The sequence below is a fragment of the Zeus faber genome (assembly GCF_960531495.2).
Source record: "Zeus faber genome assembly, chromosome: 5".
NCBI classification, from domain to species: domain Eukaryota; kingdom Metazoa; phylum Chordata; class Actinopteri; order Zeiformes; family Zeidae; genus Zeus; species Zeus faber.
This window is the reverse complement of record NC_137192.1, coordinates 32,288,272-32,308,556: the sequence shown is the minus strand read 5'-3', so window position 1 is coordinate 32,308,556 and position 20,285 is coordinate 32,288,272. Positions and strand designations below refer to the sequence as shown.

The following is a 20,285-nucleotide window of genomic DNA, read 5'->3' as shown; positions in this document are numbered from 1 at the left end:
CTAAATCTCAGTCTCGTCTTTCTGTCCCGGGTAGTTCAGGACCACTCCCAGCACAACTTGAGTCCGGACCGCTGCCCGGGAGGAGGGGGAGGGGGGCACCACATTCACTCGTCGATGAACTCCATCCCTTCAATCCTGCAAGACGGGGGGGAAAAAATACACAATATCAGAACCGAGAGTCAGAATGAGTTTATTCCGCCGGGAATTGTTGGTACGTATCCAGACGATTAGCATTTTAAAAAGCTTGACATTCTGAGATTTTTTTTTTTATAAAAATCCTATAAATAAAAATACAAGTCAAGTAAAAATAAAATATAATTTTATATAAATTGCCAAATATACACAAATACCCGAAAAATACAAAACAGAAATAGCCAAATATATACAGATGCGATTCTATGCACAAGCTGTTGGTATGGCTAAAACCTTCATTATAAATGACTCTGACTATGTTGTTATGGTTTGATATACAGTTGTTACAGATATACATGTCATCATTAACATCAACTCTCATAAAGGATGTGAGCTGAAGGAGTGGTGGAGCCGGGGTTAATGGTATGGATGTGGATGGATGGTTAAACGGTTTCAGGACGAGAGGAGAAGAGAAAGAGGAGGAGGAGGAGGAGGAGGAGGAGGAGGGGGCCTTGCCTTTTTCCCGGAGCCCGGACGAGCCTCCTTTTGGTTGGAGCTGAGGGATTTCCACACGGTGGTTTTAGACATTTCATCGGAAATGTTAATGTCAGAGGGGTCACGTCTAGGAACAGAGAGGAAGAGGAGGGTGGTGTCAGAGAGAGGGTAGTGGTGGGTGGGTTGTCCATACATGCATGGGGGGGTTATAGGGTGCACGTTAACGCCAAAAACTACACAAACCACTTTAAAACAGAGACACGCACAGGGAAAGACAGGAAAGTGACAAACCTACCGGTCGGTCGATCCTCTGTTTCCAAGGCTTAGTGTGTGTGTGTGTGTGTGTGTGTGTGTGTGTGTGTGTGTGTGTGTGTGTGTGTGTGTGTGTGTGTGTGTGTGTGTGTGTGTGTGTGTGTGTGTGTGTGTGTGTGTGTGTTTGTGTGTGTGTGTTCTAACCTGGGGTCATGAGCTTTCGAGGTCTGGGAGACCTTGCAGCTCTCCATAGGAATCTGGACGGAAGTTTGATCTTCAACTTTGGTGCTGAGCATGACCTGCGACTCCTGAAAACACACACACACACACACCCACACACATACACGCATAGAATAGTGTTCTTTATTGCTCAAAACGTGCTTGCATCATTCCATCTCTACTTTAACGCATTTAATTCCATGATACAAGATGGAGGAAGGACCTCCTCGATCTTCTTGGTGGCGTCGTCCAGCTTCTTCTTCTTCCACTCGGGTATCAGGTCGTCCAGGTAGCTCAGCTCCCTCTTGGAGAAGCACAGGTCCAACAGCTTACGGATGAACACCAGCGCTAAGACCTGGAGGTGGGCAGTCGGAGAAAAATCCCATTCAAATTCGGTTTGCGGCGTGGGAAGGGCAAGGAGGTCCGGGGCCCGGCCGCTACGCGCGAGCGTACCATCATGGGGAAGACGATGGCGGCCGGCGAGGTCTTGATCACCCACAGCAGCACCAGACACGTGAGCTGGGTGACAGTGAAGAGGTGCACCTTCCTCAGGGGAACGTGCCGCAGGTAGATGAAGTCCGGCTGGTGCTTGGCCGGCATGCCGAACAGCTTGAGACGGTCAAAGAACTGGGGAGAGGAGGAGGAGAAATAAGGAAAGAAAGAGTCAAGTGAAGACAGGGCCAATGAATTATCAAGAGACAGAGGGGGAGGGAGTCAGGATATCAATTCATTAGCGGGAGCAGACCTCACACACACAAACACACACATACACACACAAAAAACAGACACACAAACACACACACACACACACACACACACACACACGATGACATGAAGATTACATGAAAAATGTGAGAATCCTGACAATTAACCATCGAGTCTCATTGAATCAAATTGGATGGAGGAGAAACGGGGCGGAGGTAATCGCAGGAGGTGGAGAGACGGAGGACATGTGGCAGCAATATCCATTTACAATTTCCAAGACCTTTGTCATGCCACTGAACGAAACGTAAGAAATTTGCAGTCACAAATGTTAAATATTGTAGTTAATTTGAAAGCTGAAAAGCATTAAAATGTTATTATTAATGTCCCTCTTCATGAAAACATGTGTATAATGTATAATACATGTATTTGACATGTGCAGCAGCAGGATGGTTGTCACCTGGATGCCTTTCAGCGAGGATACCCCCATGTAGAGGAAGACACCGTACAACACCGGCATCGGAATGAACTGTGAAACAAAACACATGAGCGTGACACATCAAGCCACATACTCACAGTTAACGTACAGTGATACCACCAAGGAAATAAATAATGGAAACTGGCACTGGTGTTGAAGGATCAAAATTGCAAGGCGACACTAATTCGCTCAGTAACTGAGTCACTCGGTGAAGGGTGAGGAGTTGAATTTTCAGATGCTGTGTTCATATGGTTCAGTTGGTGTAACTGTTAGCTGGACATAATAATAAGCGCAGCTGGGATGTGTTTGTGATTCGCTGTGTTTTTAGTGGTCAACCAGACAGTGCTGTGCCGTGGGAATATTTCATTGTAAAAAGTGACATTGTTCTAAAGTCAACAGAATTAACTGACCTGATTTGTTACTTTATTGAACAGTATAGACTTAACGTGACTTAGTTTTGGGGTCTATAGAACCTAATGACTGATAAACAAAAAACAGTTCTACAGACATATAACAAGATTCTAAGTTTGAAAAAAAAAAACAGAAAATCATGACATCTTTGATTTGGCTCTTGGTATCATATTTTTGTATTTGGAGATATTCTCTGTCGTCAATACTCTTCTTCAGCCTGATATTGGACCCATACCAACTGAATATACTGGTGCAATACCCATACACAACCTTAGGGGGCAGCAACGAGCGTCAATCCGACTGACCTGCAGAGCCCCCGTCATAAAGACGGAGCAGCCCATGAGCAGGAAGATGAGCAGACCAGTCAGCCGCTGCTCCCGGATGCCCAGGAAGCGAGGCTGCTCCCCCGGGGCCGAGCTCTCAGACTCCAGCTTCAGGCTGTTGACGTGGGAGATGGACAGCACTGTGGCCGCCACGAACCAGGGCAGGCCCATGATGGAGCACACGGCCAGCATCACCCCCACCATCATCAGGTCCAGGTGGTACCCACAGCCCTTCTACAAGGTGGAACGAGATAAACGCCGACACTATTCACAGATACCTGATCGTTTAACTCTTGTGGAAGCCAGATCTGATTTCTCTTGACAATAGGATCGTTTTCAATTCTGATTTGGGCCGGGATCCAATACATATCCAGTATTAAGCCACGTACACTTCAACTTCAGTTTTTGGAATCAACTCCTTGGGACTGTTACCAATCAAAACTCCAACCCAGTATTCCTTTTCTAGGAATGAAAACCAAAAAAATTAACCAAGGATGAAGGATCAAGGATGAAAAATTGAGACAGAGAAAAATTTGCTGTTGGGTATCTGAAAAGTGAGATTTTCCCCAGTAGTGATAAGTTGTTTATAGACCCAAACATCATCGAATAGTTCTTCAAAGAGGGGGATTGGTGGCGGCTCTGTATAACAAAAAAATGTGCTCTTGTCATCCTACAGGTTGTCCACAGGACAGAGTTATTGCAGCAGTTCTTGATGATTTAAGAATGAATAAAGAGTTGCATTGCAGACTAACTCTGTCCTGGATGCAATGGAACAAATACTGTGTTGTATGCCCAGCATGCTGACAGCACAGGTTAAAAAAAGGAAAGTGAGATTTGTCTTTTTGTCATAGATTTTTGTGTCGCCGACTGCACAGACGTTGCCACTATAGCTGCAAGAAATGCCGGGAGCTTACGATCCTTCACTTTGTACCGACTCATGCTCATTATTCTTTCAGCTTCTGACTCCTGCGGAAAATATTCTTTTGCTGTTTGACTCAGTTGCATCTGATGTGCAATGTGTCAAGATATGTGCAATACACCTAGTACTCTGGTTCCTATTTATGGTGGGGGATTTTTTGTTTTTGTTTTATTTCTTTATTATTCATATTGTTTATAGTGCTTACCTTGATATGCTCTCTATTTTCTGTTGTCCCCTTTTGAGCAGGAACAATGTAAATTCCCCGGTGTGGGACTAATCAAGGTTTATCTTATCTTATCTTATCTGTTTTGTCTCACACACGATGCCGTTTGCTACTCATATGTCAAGTCATTAAAAAGCTAGAAGCCGTAAAGAAACAGTACTATCTTGAAACGTGTCGTTCTGACCAGCAGCTTGTGCTCTTTGCGGTTGATGATGACGGCGGTGATCTGTTGGTCCATGAAGATGAGGATGGTGCAGAGCAGAGCCGGGATGGAGGCCGCCAGCACCGTCCACCACGGGTTGCTTCCGATGGGGCTGATCAGCCAACCTCGGTCGTCCTTGGTCGGCTGAGGGGGCACACGGCGAGAGAACACGGTATGTACAACACTGAGCGGGTGGAACCCTCTGCAGGTGGGACACGCCGGGGGGATCCCGTCTCCCACAGCCATCCAACCATCTGCGCCTCACCTGGAACTTGCTGGGAACCTGTAGCTTCTGGGACGGCACTCCGATGACATAGTCCAGCAGAACCATGACGACAATGGTCAGGAAAACGGCAAAGTCACTGATCATCGACCGTACCTGGGAAGGCGAAGAAGTGCAAGGTGAACCGGCGTTCGTGTCATTGAGGCGTTTAATCTCATATTGTACATATCGGGTGGATTCACCTTCGTGGGGAAATAGCGGCTCGTCTTGAACTGTTTGAGAAAGGCCGACATGAAGAAAGTGGCGAAGAACAAGATGGTGGACCAGAAGAGGACGTCTGGGGTGTAGGGACCATGGTGTCCGCACGCCGTCCCTACAAAGTGGCCCTGCAGACTGACGCATTCCTGTGGAGTGACACACCATCAACGCGCATCCACCACGGACGCTAAGTAAAAGTAAAGAGACACAGATGGCTAGAAACTTGAAACAACGCCCCTGCCGGGGCTCTGGGAGCGCATGGAGGCGAAACGCCCGTCAAGTTAGAGTCCTTCACGGTGTTTGCTCTGGCACTCAGAGGGAGGCGAGCCAGTTGGTTGAATGTTAACAAACGCTACTGACAAAGCAAACACCGCGGTCCAGACGAAGCCTGCGCCATCGGGCGAGCGTTAATTTGGCGCTTGCCTTGTGCGTGCGTGCGCGTGGGTCACATGTGCATAGATGCGTGCACACGATTAGGTTACCTTGACAGTGAGGTTGGCCCAGGGCACAGTGGCGGCCGTGACATTTCTCTCACTCCACAGCTCCGAGGTTTTGTTGCTGGGGTTATCGGGTTCCGCACACCGGCAGCTAGGGAGGGGGGAGGGGGGAGGGGGGCGGCGCGCGGGGAAATGGACGGAGATACTGAGAGAGAGCATTGATCATTGTGGAATAAATCAGCGTGCGGCGGCCAGCTCAGCAGGCTGAGCGCCTCCCGTCCTGCTATTCCAACACTTCAAAAGACAAAGTAAGAGAGCCGCACTGATGTGGCCCGGAAGGCGCTAAAGGAGAGCGCTGATGAAAAGGGAATAAAGGTTAAGCCACTCGGCGAGAACCGGCTCACAGACCGGGGGGTCGATACTCTCAGGGCTCGGAGGAAACAGAGTGAGAGAGAGAAAGAAGGAGCTCCTGTTTCCTCCCAGCATTGACTCAAAACTAGATGACCAGATTACACATGGAGCTTGGACCACATGGCTTTTGTACTTGTGTATACGTACGCATCTGTCTTCAAAAGTGTGTTGAGTAGCCAGATCTTAAACCCTGACTTGACTATATGCCTGCTTATTTACTTTATCCGCATATTTTTGCACTATAAATAAAGTTTATGATTATGATTATCATTATGAGCTGGTGGCTAAAAAGGCGAATAATCAAATCACAATAGATTTTCAATGCTTTTGTTTTTCAGTTGGTGTTTTTACGTGGTTATTTGCTCGAGACACAAGCTAATGCCAGAGGGAGACTCCGAGAAAGAGCAGGAGTGTGAGAGAGAATAAAGAGCAGGAAACACCATCTCACCATTGGAAGAAATTAGGTGTCCATCTACGCTGGGGGCAAAGAAAGGCATGCAGGCCCCTTCTAGGGCGAACCCTACAATAGAGAGAAGGTCAGATTGCTCACTAGGCCAGAGTGAGCTTGTCCAGCTCGCTGTGCGTGTTGATGGGGTAGATTTCTCCCAGGTGCAACAGCTTCTCCAGGGCTTCGTAGATGAAGATGAGGCAGATGAGGGCGGCGAAGGCCTCCTCTGTGAACCGAGTGATGTAACAGACCAGGGAGCTGGCATCCGTGGCAACCAGCAGCAGACACAGCAGGGCCGTCCACAGGCCGATACAAGTCCTCAGGGACAGGTAGGACAGTTCATAGTCCCTGAGAGGGATGGGAGGGGGGGGGATAGTCGGTAAGGTGGAAAGCTAAGCTGACTACACGTGACAAGCTTCTTTTTCCAATGGACTCCCTACTTGCAGAACTTGAAGAGGATTTTCTCAAACACCAGCACTGGTCCTGTGCTGCCCAGGATGGTGAGGGGCTGACCAGCGAACAGGGAGTAGGCCACCCCCGTCATGGATGCTCCCAGCAGAGACTCGATGGCGCTCTGTGGAAACACAGGTGCAAACCAGTGAGTGGCTCCTACCATATTGGATATTTTCATGTTCCTTGTTCCCGTTCGAGCATTTTTATTTATTTTTTTCCACTATTTGACTTGTTCTGTGGCTGCATTAGCGTGTGATCTTACGATGCATCCCTCCGTTGCCTCCCCCAGCAGTCCTCCGAAGGTGATGACGGGGGACATGCATGCGCAGTACAGGAAGAGGAAGGAGGCCACGCACTGCAGACTTATCCCGTCCTTAAAATCGCTCAGATAGAACGGAGCCTTCCTCTTGATGTCCAGGATCAGACCACCAAACAGCCTGGCTCATGGAAAAGGGAGGGGCTCAGCGGCCGTTCATGTCACGGCCACCTATGTGCGTTTCGCGTTCCTGAGCGTGTGAGCGGACGCTAAATGACTTACCTCCCGGTTCTCTGCAGCTCTGGACCGTGATACTCGGCGTGGAGCTCCTCCTCCACTGGGAGGACAGTGCCGTTGGAAACCCCCGGCATCTTTCTCTTCTCCTGTATAAAGTAAAGCCTCGAGTACTTACTACACGTGACACATTTAACGGAATGCAGCAGTGAAGCCAATACAGGCTTCACTCCCTTGAAAAGACTCTTTAACTCCCTGGTTACTGTACCTGAGAAGGGACATTCTTGGGGGGCTCAATGCGAATGGAAGGGTCCCACTCCCCTGGTGGCAGGACGGTGACCTGGTCCAGGAACTCATCGATCCCGGCCAGCAAGTCACTGCGGTCCTTCGCTTTGTACGCTACATCATGGAAGATCTGGCTCAGAGGGAGAGCGGGGTCATGACACAGTGCCCTTGAGAGGAAGCAACTTGTCCGATTGTGCGTGCAGTGAGCATGTTGTTTTAACGGTGTAACAACTCCCACCTCATCGGTCATGATGGTCGCCATGGAGCGTCCGATTTCGTGGTACTGTTGAGCCTTTCCGTCCGGGCCCATGAGGATGAAGAGAAACCTGGAATTTGTCCAGAGGATGATTTACAATATCACATTGACACAACCGTGTTTTGATTTTTTTTTTAAATTCTTTTGCATTTTGGTGCATACCTGGTGGGTATGGGGACCTCGGTGAGGCCCGTGAGCAGAATGGCGGGGGAGAGGCGGACAAAGGCCACAATGGGCCTTTCCAGGAAGTCCAGCTCTCCCACTAGTACGTTGGAGGCCTCTGCACCCTCTGGAATCTTCTTCATGAAGTGCATGTCCACCTGGCAGGTTAAGAGACGGCTTATTTTAACAAGGACTTAAACACTGTGTGCAATATTGATTTAGTTTGAATCCCACGAGGTGAACCCAGCGCAGACAGGAGCGTGAAAGCCTGGGTTCAGTAGGTGATGTACTACGAATGCAGAAAGAACATTGTATTCACCACCTTTCAGTGAGGAAGCAAACCGGCCTTTTTATTTCTTATGATAAACAAGTTTTGCTCGAAAGGTTCCTTTTTTATTGTGAGGACACTCACATCTTTATACTTCTCTACGATACCTCTGCTAATGTCCGTGTGGGTTCATCAGTCGATGTAAGAAAAACGTTTCCATTCTTCCTTCCTGGAGCTATGGGTGGTGTTTGAACCTGCGTCTCAACATTTGCCAAGAGACCTCTGCCATGCCTACTTCTGAAAACCTGCTATCACAAATCTACAGAGTACATTTTTGGCCCTAGCTTGCAACTTAATATTGGGAGTGTAACTTCAAAGTCGGCTGTCCAGTCAGCGCGGGGGGAAAGACAGAAGTAATGTTCCTGCAGAAATTGAACACGATGCTGTGCCAGTGAGGATTACTCCGCCTCAGTGGACTGAAGCGGCCCACCGTGTGAGGAGCGCCCCAATGCAAAGATAAATGTTCAGATGGCAATGATATATATATATATTTTTTGATATAATAGCTTCTTCTCTTCACAAACAAGTGCGGACTGATGCTCCAAAGGCCGTGTTTACCTTGCTGAGGTCCACCTGAGTGCTGTCCTGACCGCCGCCGTTCTTCACCTCTGGGTTGGTCACCGGGGGCTGGGGGACGTGGGTGGAACCTGCCGGGCATCAAAGGTATTTACGTGCGAGCAAGCTTGTGCATATGTGTGTGAGCGTGCCTTCAGAGTCACTACATATATTTATTTTTGACAGCAATGTTCCAAGGGAGTGAAATGGCTTATTAAGACTGTGATCTTTAGCCTGCCAAATAGGGCTGAACGATTTGGGAAAATAATGGAATTGCGATTTCTTTTTTGTAGACCAATATTGCGATTCAGTATGTATTTTTTAAGTTTCCTATCTTCTGTATTATTCACTAAACACAAGAAATAAATCCTTCTATAGTATGACCAACACAACATTGGAAACAGTCAACATATAAACTGCTCTTTCCTGTCGGCCACGCCTATGTCTTATGATGAAATGAGATGAATTGATGCATGAATTGATATGAATAAAATCTTCATTCAAGTATTGAATTGTAAAAAGGAAAACCTTCAATCACAGTAGAATATTGACTCATTGATTTTACTTCATGGGGATGGTAGCTCAGGCGGTAGAGCTGGTGGTCTAGTGATCTAAAGGTTGCTGGTTCGATCCCAGGCTCCTCCTGCTAGCATGCTGTAGTGTCCTTGAGCAAGACACTTAACCCCTAATTGCTCCTGAAGGCTGCGTCCGTCGGTGTTTGAATGATTGTAAGTCGCTTTGGATAAAAGCGTCTACTAAATGTAATGTAACTTCAAGCCTCGTAATTGTTAGAATCTGAAAATCAACATTCGGAAAATATGTAGTGTTTCAGCAGATATATATATATATATTTTATTTTGTCGCGCATACATCCACGTGTACTCAGGGACAGCTCTGTGCATATTAAATTTAAAAAAGCTAAAAAAAAACAAAAAACAGTGTCCCCATTGCGCACGCTTTCGCTAGGGAGACGTAAAATAAAAACACACTGTTGTTGTGCTCCGGTCGCGGGCACTGCCTCCCTGGCGCTCGCATCACTAGCACACACATCTTCAGTACAGTGGGAGAGTGAGACAGGTGCGCAAAGTGCACCAACCCTATTGGTTAGATTGTGTAACATAAATAAACAAACGCAGCCTTTTGCGTTTTGAAAATTGCATTCTGTTAAGTTAATAACAATAAATAAAAGGATGTCAATTGGAATTCGATCATCGTTCAGCCCTCCTGCCAATACGGCCGCCATTTGCTCTGGGGGAGTCTATTGATTTTTGGTCAGTTCCTGAAATGTTCAATGTCATTGGTTGGACGCTACACTGCACTTCTTCCTGTCTGGCTCCCACAGTGTCGTACTTTAACATACTCTTTCCATCTATACCCCTCTACCCGTCTGCTTTTGACCATAATTACCCTTTTATTGCCACCATATTAACATAATTTGACAATGGGATGACATTTGACATAAGTTAAAAAGTCACTGAATCTCTCTTCTTACTGATTAATGGGAAGCCACCATTAAAAAGACCCACCAGCAAATTTCGCCTCCACCAAGATTATTTCTACTTTATCTGGCGATTAACCTAATGCTGCCGAATCCTGAACATCAAATGAAACAATCCCCAAAAGAACGCACCCATCAGGTGGGGCTCCGACTGCTTGCGGGTTCCCTCGGCGAGGGAGCGCACGATGGGGATCAGGTTGTTCTTCTTCTTCTCGTTCTGGTGGTGGTGTCGCTTCAGCAGCGCCTCACGCACCTTCACCCTCACGCTGTCGTCCAGCTCCTGGGCGGCCTCCTGGTGGTCCAGCACCATGTCTGCAACACACGCACACATGCGCGCGCACGCACACACATACACACAAGCACACACACACACACACACACACACACACACACACACACACACACACACACCAATTCTATCAGCGTGTCCAGCGTGCACAAGAGGTGAGACTGCGCAGGATAATCTGCATCTTTTTTCCTCTCCTCTTCCTCATGGGGCTGTCTTGCCGAGTCAGTCGTTTCGCCCCTTCCTCCTCCTCCTCCTCCTCCTCCTCCTTCACAATAAATCAACCATTCCTCCTCAACACTAAACCTGCCGTCCCTGAAACGGGCTCGCGCGCGCACACACGCGCGCACACAAACTTGCTGTGCACACTGCAGTGCTGGCAGCCGCGCTGAGAACACCTCAAGGCCGGTGCAAATATAAATTTCCGTATTAATAAGGACGGTGACAAGCGTTTGAAGCTAGTTCCAAATTTAAACTCTCTGTCAGAGGACGTTATGGTTCTTAAAATGGTTTCTGTCACTTTGCAGCAACACGTCACGTCCTACAAGGAGATCCGAAAGTAAACAAAGCAAATTTGATGCGAGACTGATATAATGCAGGGACATCCTCTCAATGACACCTGTTCTCAAATGTGTTTTGACTCGGCCTCTAATGGCGACTGCATCGGTGCATGCTTGTGCTTTATTTCTATACTCGACAGGATTTTCTTTTCTTTGACTGAGTCGCATTGGTGGTCGATCTCGCGATGAAGATCTTGAGCTGTGAGACGACCACACTAAATAAAGCTTGTCTATTTATCTGGTTACGCCCGCATTTGTAACACGAAGCTAAAAATATTTCTCGCAATGGGTTATTTTCAATATGCGTAACACTGAGGAAATTTGGCACAGTTTTATACCCCGAAGTGCAGCCAAACCCTCAAAATGTCATTCCCCCCCCCCACACACACACAGTCTCTTTGACTCTTTCCCTCTGTTATTTACGGAACGCGTGGAGAGTCGGGACACAGGTGGTGATGTCAGGCGTCTCGCTGATCGGCGGAGGAGAGGCGCTTGATTTGTTTGTGTGCTGCAGCCTGTTGGAGCTGACAGCCGCTGCCGGTCCATAGCAGCGGTTTTAGAGTCTCTAGCCTGCACGTCAGAGGTGGTGGGAGCAAACTACAGATTTGAACACAGACATCTTGAGCTGTAAGGCAACAGCGCAAAGCGGCGATTACTGCTCCCTATAGTCTCTCTGTGAAAATGGGGAAGGTAGCTTATAACAGAAAAAGCTCACTATTTAATAATGTTTTCCATTTATGGGTGCCTAAACTTCAAATGAGTGATATTTTGGAAGCCTTGATGATTGACTTTGGCACCATGTTGGATTTTTATACAGAATCAGCCGAGAAAACCTTGACCAAAGAAAATGAATTTGTCTATTTAACAATTAGGGGAAATCCTGATACTACACAAAGAAAACTGGAACGTTTAACCCTTGAGTAGACAAAAATAAGACTGGGTCTGTCACGCCCTCCAATTCGGCCTGTTCTTCCACCTAGCCTGCGGCCAGTCCCTGTCTCTCTCCCTCTGCCTCCCCGTCTGTCTGTGTGTGCGTGCGTGCGTGCATGCGTGTGTGTGTCTGTCCACTCATCACCAGATCATTGTTAACCACATTAGTCTTGCTCCCGAATCTGTGTTTTTTCTTAGTCACTATTTTTCATGTTTTATTCCTTGTTTTAGACTTATTGATATATTTCCCTGTCCTCCCAGTTACCAAGTTTCAGATTCCCAGCCTTCCTGCCCCTCCTACCTGTCTGTCTGCCTGCCTGCCTGCCCTACCTGGCTGTCCTACCTGCCTGCCATCCTCTTACCCCCTTGATCCCTTCAATAAACCCCTGTTCATATTACCATTATTCCTGTCTCTTGCGCTTGGGTTCACTAGTCTCCGCCGTAACAGGATCCTATTTTCTGAGTTTTCATTTCTGTCAGGGTGCATGCAGTGTCTGCGTTGCAGACGGCAACCTGGTCTCGGTTTCAGTGTGTCTAGTAGTAACAGGTGTAATCCACTGCATCATATGTCAAAGAGAGTCTGACCTGCGATCTCCTCGATGCTGTCGGCGTGCATGTCCAGCAGAACGCTGCCGTTGATGATGCAGCTACGCAGCTCAAACAGGCTGTGCAGGGATAGCGTGGCCACGTAGGGTTTGCTCCACCGCTCTCCACCATCCTCAACGTCCTCCTCGAACTTCAGCCACCTGCAAGTTGAGGACGACGCCACGAGTGATGAGAACTAAATGTCGCTCCTGGGAAGGCTACCATGTTACATGAAAGGAGTTTAAGTCAATTTCATCGAAGCACCGACTGGAATGTGTGTCGTTAACTTTGTCTACAATCAACATGGTTTGAACATAAATGATGGAGCTGCAACTCGACTCTCAATCCAGGAAGACGCTGGGACCTTCGTTCGACACTCGTTTGTAGATGTCTTTCAACGGTCAAATAATTGTTCGAGAAAGAAAGCATTCTTTGAGCTTCAAGGACGGCAGGTTTTGAAAACATACGGGGGGGAGGAAGGGCGGTGGAAATCTGTAGGTCACCCATTTCACTTAAAGTGAATGGATAACTTAAAGTATACCATTAAGTAGGTACTCTGTTAAATTCCCTCCTCGTAGCAGAAGGAGGTGGGGAAAGTCTGAATCCCTGCGGAGCTCCTGACCTGGCGGTCTCCTTCCACTCGGCGTCCTTGCCCCCCTTCACGCAGATCTCGTCCAGCTCGGTGAACAGCTCGTGGGTGACGTGCTCCGCATCCTCCTCTGTTCCCAGAATGAACTGGACGCGCTGGGATGGCGTGTCTGGACGGAGACGGAAGAGGTTCAGCTTGTGTCTGGGAGGATGCCCCCCCGCCAAACACCCCTTTGACAGCCGCTGAGGCGGGATTCATGCGGACAGGACGATGCAAAACAAAAAAAAACACACACCTGCACATACACACACAGACATACATGAACGTGCACCCGGAAACAGACATAATGTGCGGAGTGGCTAATTACTGCGCCTGTCGATCTTAGCCCGGGCTGCAGAATGTGTGTTTGTGTGTGTGTGTGTGTGTGTGTGTGTAAAGATTTAAGGATTTGTTTGCCATCCACTACCACCTTTTTGTGACGTGCACAGAACTGACCAATATGTAAGAGGGATTTAATCTTAGGTCAAACCTTATAATGTTTTGATGCCAAGCGGGGAACCAGGACCAGTTTGGAGTGTGTGTGTGTGTGTGTGTGTGTGTGTGTGTGTGTGTTTACCGTGGGTGGCTGCAGTGGCCTCAGATCCCTCGTTTGGTTGCGAGGCGATGCTTCCCGCTCGCTTGTCTCTCTTGCGGTGGCGCGAGCCATGGGGCTTGTGGTGCCGATGGCTCTGCCGGGGCATCCGCACCCCCACGAAGAGTGTCCTGTGGCCTGTGACGGGAGGGAAAAGATGGAGTCACACAAGGTGAATGAGCAGGAACACAGAGAGTAAAAATAATTTGTTTAGCTATTTATTTGAGTCAGTATTCATCATTGTCCTGTCTTCCTCCGTGAAGATGTCCATCTTCCTGCTCTAATCCATCCAGTTCTGCAGACTGCAGGAGTATCAGTTGAGTGCATTAGATTTTACACTGGATGGTTATTAAGAGGCTACGGTACACTTATTAAGTTATCACATCACATCAATCACATCACAACAGAAAACTTTGCTCAGAAACACAAAATCGATGCTTCTCAGCATATTCCCAAAGTCTGTGAGAACAACTAGCTCTTTGTTTTAGTCTGATAGCTTTTGCCCATAATATGGACCATCAACATTACCTAAAATATTGTCCAGTGTATTATGAATTATGCAATTAATTGGTCGAACTGTTAAGGTACCTAAATACTGTTTTGAGTTCCATGTTTAACAATTGTTTGCATAGTTTAAAACTGGGTCTAATTTATCAATGCTTCTCATTAATTGTGTGAGTAAAAGCTCTGGATTCAGGAATGCTTTGGGAAGTAGAGAATTGTTGGCAAATACGTGCAAGTGTAGATAAATGCCAAGACATTAAAAATGAGAAGTGTGTCCATGCAAAAATACATCTACATGTTTAATAGTCTTTGAACATGGTTGAGATAGAAGTACAGAAACCCTGAGGTGAAACCGGTGGTAGAAATTAGTTGGTTGAATTAAGGTTCAATTGGATAAATTGGTAGTAAATAAGATCATATCCAGCAGTTTGTGCAGTAGGGTAACAAAGAGTTGCCAAAACCCAAGCATGGAAAGAGATAACATCTCCAAAAATTGAACTAAAATATAAGGTTTTATTCACCCTACAACTGTTCTGTGAATTGATGCATTATTGTCTCATGCTTCCTAAATTAGACTGCTTGTGACACAAGTGGTCATGCTCTAAGTGTGTGTGAGAGTGTGTCTGCATGCGTGTATGTGTATGTGTGTGTGTGTGTGTGTGTGTGTGTGTGTGTGTGTGTGTGTGTGTGTGTGTTTGAGCGTGCGTGTGTGTGCGTGCACTTGTCTGTATTGCCCCAAACATGAGAATTTTTCGTATTTTTCGAGCTTATAGAGCTTATTGTGCGTAATCACCGGGTGTCATGACATTTCACTGCATATATGTACGACCGATTTAGTGTGTATGTGACAAATAATCTCTTGAACTTGAACTTGAACTTGAACACCTAATGCATTCTAATCGAGCTGTCCTTTTCAGGGAAGATTGTCTGGCAGACTCAGATCATCTGACCTTCATCCATCCTGCCGTCCTATTTAGTCTCATGCAAATTTGGGCAGAAATTCAATCTGCGTGAGAGGTGTCACACCTGTTTCAAACGGAGCGTCTTCACAGAGACGCCAACATTAAAATGCTGTCGGACGGAACCTTAATAGAGATGAATCACTGCGAAAAGTCTTGAAGCCTCGCAATGAAAACACAGTGAGAGAATGTTAAGCGAGAACGATGCTGCATGTATAATGTGTTTGTGTGTGTGTGTGTGTGTGTGTGTGTGTGTGTGTGTGTGTGTGTGTGTGTGTGTGTGTGTATGGAATTGCAACCACGTTAGTCCATCTCCCTGTGAGACTGTGCCCTTGTGCATGTTCTAAGAATACACTGGCTATACACACCTAAATTTTAATTCTCTAGGAAATCCCATTCACACACACACACACACACACACACACACACACACACACACACACACACACACACACACACACACACACACACACACACACACACACCTGTTTCCCCTGGGTGGGGATGGATTCGACCCCCATGGCCTTCTCGGTGTACAGAGGGGATTTATTTTTAGCATCCGGCTCCATTCATCCCATCAAGGAACAACGAGATACCAACACATACATGAATATAACATATAACGTGTCATACATCAATGTCCTTTCAAACGACTCAAAAATAACTACCACATTAACACACACACACACACACACACACACACACACACACACACACACACACACACACACACATCAAACATGGTACAAAAACATTAGAAAACAAAACACATAAAAGGGGCCTGAATAAAACACCGGTCAGCCCTCTGTTTGAGCCCTCCTTTTGAGGCCGCCATTTGAACGCCGGGCCTCACTCACTTTCCAGCTCCTCCTTCTCATAGTGGATGTTGAGCACGGAGCTGGTTCCTCCCTGGTCCACCACCACCTCCTCATCTGGCCTCTGAGAGAAACACACACAGACACACAGGTTACATGTTTAGATAATGAATCCACATAATGGGGCGGCTGAAACCGTGGAAAGGTCATTACGTCCAGAAATATCCTTCCAAACAGAGGCTCCCAATCTCGTGAGAGAGCCACTGATTTGCCAAAGCGGCAGGGCTAATCAAAGACGGGCAACGAATTCCAGACAGTCTATCCTCGGGGCGTCTGGCACCGACACGGATGGACGCAGGCGGTCCTCCAGAGCCGGCACAATGTCCTACAATGCCACGGAGAAAAAACGCCACCGGCACCCAAGTGACATAGAGAACACACGCACACACACACACACACACACACACACACACACACACACACACACACACACACGCAAAAAGAGAGAGGGATGGACACAACTTTCAGTGGGGGAATGTGCCAGGTTGTACTATCCGCAGGAAATCAGATCAATCCAATCAAATGGCACAGACCATCCCAGCAGCTGCTGTTGGCAGATCGCCGCCCAGCAGCTCCGTGTTCTCCCACAACTGGGACAAGGCGCTTGAATAATCAATATTTCTTTGGTGTGCTTCCTGACATGAGGGCAGTGTGCTTCAGGGGAGCTGGGATGGACTAAAAAGACTGAACAGAGGTAAAGATTACAACAGCGCAGCACTATATTGTTTAACTATAAATCTTTATTTGTTATTCGGCTGTCGTTTCGATGTGGCTGTGGAGTGCTGCAGATTTTTGTGTGGGCGACATGGGTGAGTGCAGATAAATCCATGACATTTGCTCGGTGTTTCCCCTAGAGTTCTTCTCAGGCCTGGTGGTACGCACCGAAAAAGCCCTAAACACACGAGGCGTGCCGGATGCCATGTTTGCGCGGGCTTCGGTCAGATGGCGGTCTGCAGTTTATATTTGCGTTCAAATTTTGGTTTGCTCGGTTTATTCAAGACTTAAAACAAAGTGAGCACAAGGAGAGGATGACTTCATAAGCTGCATTTATTGCAGAAAAATGGGCTGTGGAACCAATGACCTTTGCAAAACACAGTCACATCGTGAACACAGTGTGCATCAAGTGCATTGCTGCGCTTTATCTTCCTTGGCTCGGAGGAAAAGGTCACCATGGCATCAGGATATGGAGATTTTGCCATGGGAGGCCCATTCATTGAAATCTTCATGCAGGCCCCCAGGTGCTCTCTTTGCAGCCTGTTCCCAAGGTCTGTTTTCAGCTACAAAAAGTGAAGATTTGTCTATATTAAGTAAATTCTTAAATTTAAGGACAGATTGCTGTCAGAAGCAATCATGAGTTGCGTGAGTTGTGGCCCGGTTTCCTGTTCATGGTGGAGTCATTTAAAGTGACTCTGATTAGGGACACGGCGGTCAGGTGACGTCAACGCAGCATTGAGCTCATCCCCGCAAATGAAAATAATAAATACACCTCTGAAATAAATCCTGAAATAAATAAATGAGGCAAAAAATATATAAATAAATGTAAACATAAATATATAAATGAGTAAATAAATGCCCGACGGACCGGGAGGTGGTGGTAGGAAAAGCGGCGGCGTGTCATACAGAGGATGACAGAGGATTGCGGGCGCTCCAAACCATAATGTTAAGTATAGGCGCGTGTGGCGAGGGCGTGAGGGCGGATCTTTCAAACAGGCAGCTCGGCAGTGGCACCGAAATCGGCGTGGCGATTCGGTCTGGTAGATACCGATCGTAATGGGAAATGGTGCCACACCCCTCACATCATGGTGTTTTGATTCGGAGTGTGTACGGAGAGGAGGGGCTTTTCACAGACGGGTCCGTTGTCAATGTGTTTGTGAGAGAGGGGGGGGCTGAGCGAATCAATGCGCTATGCACAGAACTACAATGAAGTAAGATTTTACCGATTTTAAATAGTGAAAAAAAAATTGAAAATCGATAAGTGCCGGTCAGTGTTGATATTGTGGCAGGCTGCCACAAATAAATCAGTGCATGGGAAACACTTCATTGTTTTTTTTTTTTCGGGGGACAGTGGCGTTATATTTGCGGTTGAAAAAATATTCTTCTGGGCCCGGCGGGGGTTCTCTTAGGGGCGACACTGCATTTGCTGCAGTTCAAATCAATAGTTTTAATCAATAAATAAACACAAATGGATTGGCAGGATTCCACCAATGCTTGCCAAAAGCAATGGCAGCCGCAGCTAACCTCTAACTTCACAGAAGCTCTGTTCTGGATGCATACAGCCGGCTTCAAACCGGATGCGTCCTCCCCCTCTGTGTGGACAAACGAGTGCGAGTATTTATAGAAGGGTGTGTGATGTGGAAGCTGTGATCGTTAAATGTGTTCATACCATAAAATCTCTCCCACCAAAATGTTTTCTTTCCAAAATTCAGCTCCATCCCCTCAGCATCTCTGTATAAGCTTTCTTTTCATTCAGTCAAGGAATTCCAAGCACAGATTCAACCTTGTTCCCGTGTCATGCTTTGGCTCAGGGCCAGCTCTAGCCTGTTTGGAGCCAGAGGCGGAATATGTAGAGACCCCGTAGGCCCCGCAGCGCGCACACGCCACAAAATTCCTTACAGGTGCATCCACCCTCCCACGCACACTGCATACCACCAAAACTCCACCCAACATGCCCTCCAATGCCACCACCTCACCTCAATTCAACCCCATTGAGAAAACATTCTTTTTTCCCCAAGGAAGAAATATAGTTTCAGAAAGCTTTGTTCCTGCACACTGGTGAGTTTTTATGCGAGTAAATCACAAAATAACGAAGGAACAAACTGCATTTCAAAAACGAATCTCGCTTTCCTCAAGTAAAGCTACAACAGCAACAACTTTAACTGGGCCAGGGGTCTTCAAACTGTGGTCCCGAACCCTGGGAGGGGGTCGGCAAATGTTTTCTGGGGGTCGCCATATGATTTTCTCAACATGGGGTCTGCGTGGGCGCTGCACAGCCTGCTGCACCCCTGCGTTTATCTGGTTGTGCTCAGCTTATCTCTCCCAGTGCCAGAACTCAAACTCAGTACATACACCACACAATAGGTCTAGCGTTTGCGGGACAGGTGAGTAGGGAGCTATGCGGGTAGGGATGTGGCGGGCGGCTGCCGTCTTACCCGTCATGCTCCTGCCCCGACAAGCTTCTTGTCCGTTCTGCAATTTTAATTCCACTCATATTATAGCACATACACTAGCACATAAATCTTACTCCAAACAACACCCCACCAGACTAGGATCTGCGGGACAGGACGGGTGTGAGTGATTCGGGTTTCACTTGCTTGGAGGACTCACAAACCCACGCCCCACAATTTTAACTGCAATTGACAACAGCACACATTGAGCACTGGGGGTTTCCTGCGGTGGCGGGGCACTGGTGGGTTGGTGTGGGGGTGTGGCCGGCTGGAGGGCGACCTGGCCGCTTGCGCCCGGTGCCGGGTGGTTTCGGGCATGCTACGACGTGGCGGGGCTGCTGGGAGTGCCGCCGCGTGCCTTCCGGGGCCACTTGGCAGGCTGCTTGCTGTCGTGGGTGTGGGTTGGGGTGCGGGAGGCGGCTGTCAGCCTTTGCTCCCGCTGCGTGGTTTCTCCGCTGGGGCTGCCCCGGATGCGGTGGAGGGCCTACATATCTGGCAGCCTGCAGGCGTCGGCGGAGGGCGCTGACATCCAGGTGTCCTGCGCTAAGCTCACTCGGCTACGTGTATGGGAGCTCGGGGCTCGCGGCTGGATGGGCCGTCTTGCCGGTTGCTGTGGGGCAGGCCTCGCCCTAGCACCTGGTTGGTGTGGGGGCCCCACTGGCTCACCGGCCGGGCAGTTCGGGAGGGATTTCGGTCTGTCAGCGCGAGACCTGGCTCCGTGCCTGGCGTCCGTGTCTTGTGCCTGTACGTGGGGGTGGGTTGTATGTGTGCCCCCTAGGGGTGCAGGGTCTCTGGGACCGGTGATGCTCCTCGGTGCCCGGTGTGGGTGTTGCTCTGTGGGCTTCCAGCTTCTGTGGCTGCAGGGCAGGGTGATCGGGGATTTCCTGCGGTCGTGGGGTGTCTATACAGCCGTGGGACTCAAGGGTGGCGCCAAGCCTTCTCCGCTGCTTGGAGGCGCTACCACTATGATACCACTATATAATGTATAATACAGCTGGATGTTGAGTCAATAACAGTGAAAAGCGACTTGGCAGAGATTGCT

The 20,285-nt window shown here is 48.0% G+C and overlaps 1 protein-coding gene across 1 annotated transcript in view; it reads right to left on the bottom strand.

Annotated features, from left to right (window-relative positions):
• The window catches only part of slc4a8 (solute carrier family 4 member 8), a gene marked incomplete at its 5' end in the record, with an annotated part of 28,096 nt that continues 7,811 nt past the window's right edge, over positions 1 to 20,285 (bottom strand). The window contains 23 exons of the mRNA XM_080000147.1: positions 1 to 135; positions 1,084 to 1,187; positions 1,322 to 1,453; positions 1,552 to 1,725; positions 2,261 to 2,329; positions 2,995 to 3,246; positions 4,339 to 4,500; positions 4,622 to 4,735; positions 4,822 to 4,983; positions 5,320 to 5,425; positions 6,236 to 6,481; positions 6,574 to 6,707; positions 6,849 to 7,023; positions 7,125 to 7,225; positions 7,345 to 7,491; positions 7,600 to 7,687; positions 7,780 to 7,937; positions 8,666 to 8,754; positions 10,293 to 10,472; positions 12,522 to 12,682; positions 13,144 to 13,279; positions 13,727 to 13,879; positions 16,062 to 16,143. Of these exons, the coding sequence (XP_079856273.1) occupies positions 105 to 135; positions 1,084 to 1,187; positions 1,322 to 1,453; positions 1,552 to 1,725; positions 2,261 to 2,329; positions 2,995 to 3,246; positions 4,339 to 4,500; positions 4,622 to 4,735; positions 4,822 to 4,983; positions 5,320 to 5,425; positions 6,236 to 6,481; positions 6,574 to 6,707; positions 6,849 to 7,023; positions 7,125 to 7,225; positions 7,345 to 7,491; positions 7,600 to 7,687; positions 7,780 to 7,937; positions 8,666 to 8,754; positions 10,293 to 10,472; positions 12,522 to 12,682; positions 13,144 to 13,279; positions 13,727 to 13,879; positions 16,062 to 16,143 (3,156 nt within the window). The 3' untranslated portion in view covers positions 1 to 104. The remainder of the gene's footprint in view (positions 136 to 1,083; positions 1,188 to 1,321; positions 1,454 to 1,551; positions 1,726 to 2,260; positions 2,330 to 2,994; positions 3,247 to 4,338; positions 4,501 to 4,621; positions 4,736 to 4,821; positions 4,984 to 5,319; positions 5,426 to 6,235; positions 6,482 to 6,573; positions 6,708 to 6,848; positions 7,024 to 7,124; positions 7,226 to 7,344; positions 7,492 to 7,599; positions 7,688 to 7,779; positions 7,938 to 8,665; positions 8,755 to 10,292; positions 10,473 to 12,521; positions 12,683 to 13,143; positions 13,280 to 13,726; positions 13,880 to 16,061; positions 16,144 to 20,285) is intronic.